The 10,000-nt window shown below is 39.5% G+C and overlaps 2 protein-coding genes across 2 annotated transcripts in view; one reads left to right on the forward strand and one right to left on the reverse strand.

The window, feature by feature from the left end:
• Window positions 1-2,001, reverse strand: part of LOC138041979 (uncharacterized) — a 32,788-nt gene extending 30,787 nt beyond the window's left edge. Inside the window, exons 1-3 of the mRNA XM_068887686.1 lie at window positions 1,935-2,001; window positions 684-772; window positions 1-143 (exon numbers count right to left, since the gene is read on the reverse strand). The exon at window positions 1-143 is cut by the window's left edge and continues 56 nt beyond it. Of these exons, the coding sequence (XP_068743787.1) occupies window positions 1-121 (121 nt within the window). The 5' untranslated portion in view covers window positions 122-143; window positions 684-772; window positions 1,935-2,001. The remainder of the gene's footprint in view (window positions 144-683; window positions 773-1,934) is intronic.
• A 3,413-nt stretch (window positions 2,002-5,414) lies between these two features.
• LOC138041983 (protein N-terminal glutamine amidohydrolase-like) overlaps window positions 5,415-10,000 on the forward strand; it is a 29,288-nt gene continuing 24,702 nt past the window's right edge. Inside the window, exon 1 of the mRNA XM_068887695.1 lies at window positions 5,415-5,640. Within this exon, the coding sequence (XP_068743796.1) occupies window positions 5,450-5,640 (191 nt within the window). The 5' untranslated portion in view covers window positions 5,415-5,449. The remainder of the gene's footprint in view (window positions 5,641-10,000) is intronic.

Here is a 10,000-nt window from a genome sequence, read left to right on the forward strand (position 1 = left end):
AAGAGACTAAACCTGACACGAGTTCACCAACAAATGGCACGAGGGTTCCGTGGGCAATTTTCTGCCGAATAGCTTCCAGCTGTGTGGACAGTTTTGAGCGGACGTCGGTAGTTGAGCCCATAACAAAACATGAATGTAAGGAACTGTTGAGGATAGAAATAAATAAAATCAAAAGGTCAAAAGTGTAAAATGCACTTGGTATCCCTTTTCGGTAACGCTAAAACCGGCAAGCGAATTTAATAAACCAATTGGGACTAACTTGCCTCGAATGAATGCTCCTTGTCGCGTTACTGAATTCACGCATTCGAGGAAAGTCAAATATTTGAACTTCTGTATTATTTTTTCTCTCTTCACGAATCTTGCAAACGCCGTGTTAATGTCTAAAAGCTCTGACTGTAACCGGCTTCAGTTGCCTTATTTTAAAAGAGATCATACTTGACCGAAACACACCACCCAGTCGGTATCTATCGTATCAGTTTCCGCACTTAATGTTCAGGTGCGAAGCCACAAAACTTTAATTTCCTAACAGCCAAATAAATTTTAAAAAGTTGTAACGACTGAAAATAAGACAACGCACGGTTGGTTTGCAAACACGTAGCCTTTCAAAATTGAAATTTTCCCATAAATCTTGATAAATCAGGCCAAAGCAAGTTATAAAATAGACTCATACATATCTTGCATACCTTCTGGTTTATAATTCGTCAGTGCACGAACAACTGTGCAAATGTTGTCAATGTCCTTTCGTTTTTTCTCTGGTAACTTTAAATAAAGCCTGAAGATGCGAAACGGAAATTGCAGCTTTAGGGGAATTCGATGACAAATTTGTGAAAGGGGGTTTCCCTTCTTCTAAGAAAAATATTAGTGACAAGTTTGGTCCGACCTTTTTTAATAAAGGGAAAAAAAGGCATTTAGTTCCAAGAAATTCAAGGCAGGATCTCATACGAGATACAGTAGACCTTCAAATCTTTCAATTTACAGTTGTAGGGTTATTATCTTACTTCTTTGTTCATAAATCCGCGGCTTTTCACTGGCTTGGCTATAATTCACGAGAAAAAACTGACAGGCGATCTACAGGGTGTGCGGAAAACGACTCGGAAGACCCCCAGAAAAAATAACATACCAAACAGCAAATAACAAAACACATCATTCATGTTATTTAAAAAGGACGATAAGCTATGTTTTGTAGATTACGGTACGGTCTTCGTTTTCCACTCACCCAGGCCGGTATGTGGAAAATGTATGAAGACCAAAAACGAAGACCCCCCACAAAAATATAAAATGCCGAACGGAGAATCAGGCGAATTACAAGGTCTTAATTCGTTTTCCACACACTCAGGCTGTTATATGGAAAACGAAGACCAAAAACGAAGACCCTGCAGTAATTTTCCTGAAATGACTCGTCGGCCACCGAAACCACTAGGGATGTTGTGTTTGGCTACTCTCCGTTCGGCATTTTATATTTGTGAGGGGTCTTCGTTTTCCACATACCGGCCTGAATGTGTGGAAAACGGAGACCCTACCGTAATTCACAAGAAATAGCTCATTGATCGTTTTAAATAACATGAATGATGTGTTTTGATAGTTGCTGTTTGGTATGTTTTTTTTTTCTGGGAGTCTTCATTTTCCGGTTTTCCGCACACCCCAGCGATCTATCACAAAACTAAGACTTAAGTGCAATCTTCGAAGTGACCAGCACCATCTAGAACACATGATATTATTGCAGAAGTCGCTAAGCATGCAATATTGAATTATACAGCGATCGTTGTAGCTGCGATCGCTACGATCTCTGGAGAGTGGTTTCATATGAACGTTGAACGTTTTCTCCGGCGATCGCAATGATCGTAGCTATACTGAATGCTATTCGAAAGCTATCCTCATGGAAAGTCGTAACTTCTACGCTCAGCCCCAAAGCGTTATCTTTACCATAAACTTACCAAAACCTCCCCAAAACTGAACTGCAGGATATAACGAATACTCGACAAAATGTTAAAAAGTGAAACTGAAATGGCAAAATGGGAAATTTACTCTGTATGCAAGGTATCTTCCGGCTGACCTTTCTTTCTAATTGTTGTTTCTTCCTGTTTCGGAAAACGAAGAATATAATTGACAACACTATTATTCATTTTTTTGGCCAAATGAAAGTCCAAATTACAATATACTATTTCTTATGCTTGCAAAATAACTGAACGCTATTTCTCCTTCCTTTGCACTTCTTTTGACAAACATGCAAATGCACAAGAAGAGCTGTCACGCAACATTTTTCGACGCAATGAAGCTGAAGGATCATTTTCCTAGTAAAGGCGAAAATTGAACTCTATTCATTATGCAAACATTTTCTAACAAGGTCAAAGTTAGGAAAATGCTTTAATTAATAACATTATCCACCTTTTGAACAACTGGGGCCATAATTGAACTAATTCCTAGGCTTCGATTAACCGCCCCCTGACTAGCCGAGGCTAGTTGAAAGGACAACGTGTCCTGCTGGTCTGCGGGAATGACAAACTAGTTGCATTGGAACTAGTTTATCATCCTTCCCACGGGAACATTACCCCGTTAACATCAATTGTCGCATTGTTGTTAACTGCTTTCACGGGCTATGTTACGGGGAAACTCCATCATTTAGTTTGAAATTGCGACTCCATTTGCTCGTGGCCCGCCATTTTTGCTCGGTCAAAACCGCCCGAAATCAGTCATGTCCCAAGGGACCCAGCTCTTCCTCACTCAAAAGAGAACACCATTCGAGTGCATAATTAATCAATACAACTCTAACTTATTCTGATTTTATTTATAAGTAATCATGCCACATCCTTTTCTTCTGAATTGTAAGTTCTTGACAATATTGCCGCTCAACTCCGTCTTTCCTTTGCCTGCATTTTGTCTTAAGTGACACTGAATCATTCATGTAATTCTGGACCCAATTTCTCGTTATTGATTGGCCCTCCAAGGATGATAAGATATATTGTCTTTGTTCCCCTGTTCCCCAGCTCAAATGATTAGCCGTGTTCCTTGTTTCCCAAAACCCCTTGGCTGAAGAACTCACTGATTCGCATTTTATAGGGCCCCTCATTGATCAGTTGAGAATGTAGGATATTTGATAACCTATTTCGTTGAAATCCACTCCCGTCAACTTTCGTTGGGAAAAAATCAGCAGCAACCAATGATAGCTATAGTTTTATCCTGGAAGCAAAAAAGCTTCCCTCGTGGCTTTCAACTGAATCACCTTGTACGAAAACAAGTTTTCTTGCCTTGAAGTGGCAAATACAGTGTTGGAGACACATCCAAACTCGAGATTTTCTTTTACAGCTGGATTCGATTTAACAACAAACACTGATTATGTCCTCTCCTTACAAATGGTATTGTTATGAAAAGGAAAACAAACAAGATGAGTGATAATATTTCTGTCCAATAGTGCGAGTTGGGCTGTCCCCAAGATGCGTGCAAATGTCTGAAAAAGTTGCTCCAAATTTTCCATAAAGTTTCTCAAGAGTTGCTCCAACATTTTTATGTTGGTTTTCATATCGTGATGTACTACAAGAAGTGGCCATATGTCTGCTCTGCGATTCGTATCACAAAGCATTTTTAAGCATGTTATGGAACGGTTTTGTCGCCTTGGTGTCAAGTTGCTTTTGCCATTTTAGTTTAGCATGAGCGAGACCTCCGCTGTTTCTTCCAACTCGAGCTGACCGCTGGACAAGCTGAATCGCTTTTAAATATCTACAGGCAAACCAATGGCCAACTGCACGATATGAAAGTTACACAATTGTACAGCACGCGACGAAAAAGCACGGAAACAAAGATCGTTTAATTGAAGCTTCAAAATTTTTCACTTTGAGAAACTGTCGTAATATAAGTGAATTTGTCCGATAGAAAAGAAGTTGCTCCAAATTGGAAACATTGGACGTTTAACAAAGATGCCGAGTATCTGATGGACAGCCGAACAAGCTAGCATATTAAAACTACGCCCCATAGTGGCTGTAATGCAGACATCGTGTCCTTGTTTTGTTTTGTTTGTTTTGCGAGACTTCTGGTTTGTCTCTTCTACTGGGCAAACCTGCCCAGAGGGAAGGAGCACGAACAGGACTCGAGGTCCTATGCGAGGTGCTCCACCCTACCCTATCCAGACCAGAGAGACCAGACCACAACACCGGGAACTACATGCCCTGCTCTTTACGACACGTGTGCGGGTTCTTTTACGTCCCACAGGATTATGAACATTGAAGGGTTGTGAGACGGGACCTCCGGCTTATCGTCCTTATCCGAGAAGACTAGAAAGTCTAACCATTTGCAGATGTAATTACAAAGGCAGCACTTTCTCCTCATTTATTTAAAGATCCTGAGTGTTGATCCGGCCGGGGTTCGAACCCGTGACCTCCCGCATGACAGCCCGATGCTCAACCAACTGAGCCACCGGTGCGCGGTTAGAGGCCTAGCGCGGAAGTAGGCCTAGAAACAAATATCAAGCAAAACCATCAGGCTAAATTAAACTAAACTTAATAAGTTTAAGGAAATTTTTGATTTTTCTGGCTCTAAATACAAAGCTCTCGAGTCCTAAAGATCCCAAAGAGTGAGATGCTTTCTGGAGATTGCGCCAAAGGTGCAAGTGTGTTGTGTTTCTTGTGCCGGAGGTGCCATAAAATTCTAGGGGGTCAGGGGGCATGCTCCCCCGGAGAATTTTTGAAACTTGCACCTCTCAAATCACTGGAATTTCACCGTCGTGTCAACCATTTTGGTATTTTCATGCTGCTTGCTAAGAGAGCCCATGTTATTATGGTCAGGTTGAGCTAACATATCGGCCTTTACTTCATATATTAACGGGTGAAAGTGAGATTGCATCGAAACTGGCGAGAGACTTGAGAGCTCTGTAAATATCTTGAAAATGTTCTAAATATCTCAAAAATGAGTTTATTTCCTTTTTTTGAAAAGTCTCAAAAATAACTCCATTAAAAGTGTTCTTTATTGACATCGTCAATGTTGTACATCACTAGCATGCCGGTAGATCAAAGCAAAAACGGTTTAGGCAAATTGTGGTCAAGCAGTCTCTGGCTGGCTTAATGCTAATGAAATTTTCTAGCCTTCTATAACTTTACACATCCATACCAACACAATAGTTGTCGGCATACAATGTACTCGCAGCATTAGTTCTGCCTCTACAAATGCGAGCTGTCCCTCCAGGTTCCCAAGCCTCCCTCGGTCATTCGACCGCTCGACTGATTACGAAGGGACTGCTCGCAGTCTAGAGAAACCGCTAAACTGTTGATAATTGACATAAATAACGATTGAAAACCTTTCAAGACTACTTTAGAAAAAAATCCTAAATATTTGCAAATAACATGAAATTTTCTAAATATCTCAAAAGACCAAATATTTATGAAAATACCACGATACCTAACGAAGCGCGCTGGCACTCGGAACGAGAGTTCGATGGCTCAGAGACACGAAACAAACGAAAATGGCGGACAGTTCGTCAGTAGACAGCGATGATCTAGTCGGGAAAATACTCGAAGCTGCTCATTTTGCCGCTGTAAAGCATAAAAATCAGCGACGCAAAGACCCAGAGAAAACACCATATATTAATCATCCCATCAGGGTCGCCTATATCCTCTGGAAAGAAGGAGGAGTTCAAGATTTACAAGTGCTGCAGGTAACAGCTAGCGGCAGCATTATTTCAAGAAATCAATCATCCTAGTAATTTCAAAAACTGTAGCTCACCAACGAAGTAGTCAAATATATGCAATTTCTTCTCTTTGTAAGCGGAAGCGCTCCCTGGCTGAGCGTACAGTCATAGCAGGGTTGCGTGAAGTACGATGAATGAACGATTCTTGTTCACTTGAGGGCTCAACATAATTATTTGCTTTTCAACTGAGCGTAAATGGGGGCGGATTCGAGTTAATTCGGATATTTTCTGCTTCGTGTGAGGACGTGTCTAACCTTTACTTTGTGTTCCGTAAATGGTACCAATAATTATGTAACAATTAGACCCGTAGCCCACGGGTCAATAGCCCATGAGGCGAATGTTTTAGTATCATCCAACTAGTCGGACAGAAAAGGCAATAACAAGGTTAGTAAATGCAAATTGAAGAAATATTTATTTGGGAATAAAACGAAAGAAAGCGTCACGCTTTTCGCTACTCGAGGACTATTACTTATAGTCCTCTAGTAGCGTAGCCAATCAAAATGCATGATTTGCATTAGTCCACTAGTTGGGTGATACTACAGCTGTAAAATATAATATAAACTTACTTACAATCACCATTGAATCGAACAAGAGGTAAAACTATATAATTGGTCAATTCCACAAACAAAAAATTAGACATTGTAACAGCACTTCTACATCTACATCTACATGTTCCAGCACTCGGCAAAGTCCCTTTTTGGCTTATGGCTGTTTCTGCTTAGGTGACCTCATACACTGTAAGCCTTTTTTTAGAGACATCACGCCAAGCCGGCCACTTCTGCTGGAGAGAACAGGGTAGCCACAACACCGGGGACTACATCCCCTACTCTTACCGAATAGTTATGTGGGTTCTTTAACGTCCCACAGGAAACTTATGAACACAGAAGGTATTTGTGAGACGGGGCCAACGGTTTATAGTCCTTATCTGAGAAGACTTGAAAGTCTAACCATTTGCAAATGAAATTACAAAGGCAGCACTTTCTTCTCAGTTATTTTAAGATCCTGAGTGTTGATCCGGCCGGGGTTTGAACCCGTGACCTCCCGCATGACAGCCCGATGCTCAACCAACTGAGCCACCGGTGCGCGGTGTATGACTTGCTAGGCCATGAGCAAAGAAGTTATGTAATTCTGAATATTGTCATTGCTTCAATTGAAAATATTATTGTCCTGACCCATGCATTTGGTTTTAAGGTAGGCAGCCATTTTACATGACACTGTTGAGGACACAGATACCACTTTTGATGAGGTTGAATCAATATTTGGGCCTGAAGTGCGATACATTGTGAGTGAGGTCACTGATGACAAAAATTTGCCAAAATATGAACGTAAAAGGCTTCAGATTCTTCATGCTAAGACAAGCAGGTTTGTTGGATTCCTCTTTTTTTACAACAGTATCTAAGGATTTTCTCCTTTGAGCCTCAAAGTAATATGCAGTAGTGGAAAATTTTAACAGCATACAGTAAACGAATTACTTTCACATTTCTTTGGCATTTTATAAAATTGTCGTGTGACAGATCCAAACATTGCTTTTTAAATTTATCTTCAACATCTGTGATGATGATGTTGATGATAACAACAGCAATGATGACTGTAGGGAAAAATATTGCATCATTTTGCTGGTTAGTCTTGTAAACAATGTTAATCACCACAAAAATGATGTGTGCAACTGAGCAGTAACTTATTTGTCCTTTGCTCTTTTTATTCTCAGCCACAAAGCAAAGCTGGTTAAACTTGGGGATAAATTATTCAATTTAAGGGATCTAAATCGTGTTACCCCAGAAGGATGGACTGAAGAAAGAGTGAATGAGTACTTTCAGTGGTCTTATAGAGTTGTTGAAGGTCTGAAAGGAACCAACAGGCTTTTAGAGCACGAGTTAAGTAAACTGTTTGCCAAACGTGGTATTGCTGAGACCTAAGAATTTCATTTGCTCAAGTGTACTGTGGCAAATAGAGAGCAATGCACCTTTGTAAAAAGAACAGCACCAAAAGTATCTCAGTTTGAGTACATACTGATGTTCCTCTAGAGTTTTAATGTTCTAGGTTGTTTTCCCCTTTTGCTTGATACTGTGTTTTCAAAAAAATACAGTTAATACTTTCTGAAATAGAGCTAAGGATTTAAGAGAAGTAAAAATTAATAATAACAATTTGAATATGTAAACACATCTGTAGTTAATTAGTGGTGTCCTTATATGATGGTACATACAGAAAAATGGCAAAAGTGTATCCCCGGTCACTGTGCTGCGAAATATGCAAAAAATACAAAAAAAGTACAAATAAAAATATTAAAAAAGACCTGATACCTAAATAGACTGTATTCATGAACGCCGGCCAAGAAATTATTCTTAAATGTCTTTGTGCTAATCATCCTCACTAACCTCCCTTTGGAGCAAAAAATTCTTTTGAACTTTGTTTGTGCTAACGAGGCTAGTGAGGATGATTAGCATAAAGACAAAAGAATAATTACTTAATTATGAATACTTATTACTTAATTACTTATTAATGAATAATTACTTATTTATTAATACGGTCTATACCTTCCCAGACCATCCAGAGAATTACTGGGTTACCTCAGCCCTAATGTACCACAATATTTTTCACTTACTGTGACTATTTCTATAGTATTTTCAAAATGTTGAATGGCTTAGCATTGCTAGCCGTAGGCTTTTGTCGTTAGGGTTATAGGTCAGGCATGTGTTCTTCAGCCTGTTGGTGTAAATCAACATATCTCTCTCACTTCATTTTGCTTACTCAATAAAACACCCTCTGTTGCCCTTCTGGATGATTTCAACTGATGAAGCTTCTCACGCTGAATGGCGCTCTGATCATTATTGTTACATTAGGACGTCTTATTCTAAGTTAAGGTTGGCTGGCACATTATCAGCATCCATGTAAATTGGCAGCTTCTGCAAGTACCGGAGCAGAAATTAGGTAAAACAAAAGAAACGAAAGACAGAAAACAAAACAGCTCCAAATAAAGACTAATACCAAGTGACCAAACACAATGCTTTACGGTACCTGCAGAAAGACCCTGTTAATCGCAGTCAAATCAAGATATAACAATAATGTAGCTTTTCTCAGAATAGACTTGGGATAAACTTCAAATGCGCAAGATGTTTATTAAAGTGACGGTTTGACTACAAAAAAAGAAAATCAACAAAATGACAATCAAGACAAAAATATTTAAAACGAAATTGAGTCAAAGAAACCCACAGAAAAAAGCACTTGCAGATAAACTGTATTTCCCAATTTGAACGGAGCTGCTGGCTCACATTTCTGACCTATCCATGTTTAAAACGGTCGTGAATGGCTAACTTATCAGTTAAATCAAGTGTGAAACGTGAGAAAGACTGTCTCGTGCATTGAGAAGGTAAGTAGGCCTCTTAGCACTAGTCTAGAATACTAAATGAAATGAATGTACTGGTATATTTGAAGTGCGGGTTTTAGACAACCTCGCACTTAGCTGGGCAATTTAAGCAATTGTCGATTTTTTATAGACACCAGAAAATTTCTGGTGGCTTCGAACCCATAACTTCTGCAATGCCACCACTGAGTGCAATAGGCCATTTCAGAAACGTGAGAGGACTGGGACGAGTTTGGTTGTTTTCCGTTTGTTTAAAAAATTAAGACATTCAAATGAAAGATCAACCAAGTTTGAGAGTCTTTACCAAGAATAGATGTATTTAGAGGAGGAAAATGGTGAAATAATATATCTTCAAATATCACCTAAAATAGTTTGTAGACAGGCCACAAAATTATAAGGGTTTGTATGGGATTTTGCAACTTTTACAAGTCTCCCATTTGGCCAATTTTCCGTAGAAAACTCTCAAACTTGGCTGGATAGCTTTTCATTTGGTAACATTTCAGTTGAAGAGTTTAGATTTTCAATCCAAGCAAGTATGAGAAACTCGTCCCAGTCCTCTCACGTTTCTGAAATGGCCTATGCTATGAAGCCACACACTTGCGAGCAGGTAAATTTGTTGTGTTCATGTAGTGGAAAACAAGATGCCTGATGGTATTTATGTGGGATGCTGCTGTTTGCGTAAAATGTGAAGGTTGGTTGGAAATGTCACTGTTCCCTGAAGCCGACTGAGAGTCACCAGGGATGTGGTAAAAGTGTGATGTGAATGGAACATTTCCTCTGCAACTTCAAGCGTTTTCATGAAACAATCTTATTTGTATGTGCTCACATTCAATAAAAGCAATCTTAGTTACATTTATTTACGGTGGGAACTGGAAATGAAGGCAAGAGGTGAAATATTCTCACGTTCATTGCTATTCTATCGCGCTTGACAGACAAAATCAATTTCAAAGGAGGCTTAGGTTGCT

Source organism: Montipora capricornis, chromosome 3 (genome assembly GCF_036669925.1).
Source record: "Montipora capricornis isolate CH-2021 chromosome 3, ASM3666992v2, whole genome shotgun sequence".
Lineage (NCBI taxonomy): Eukaryota > Metazoa > Cnidaria > Anthozoa > Scleractinia > Acroporidae > Montipora > Montipora capricornis.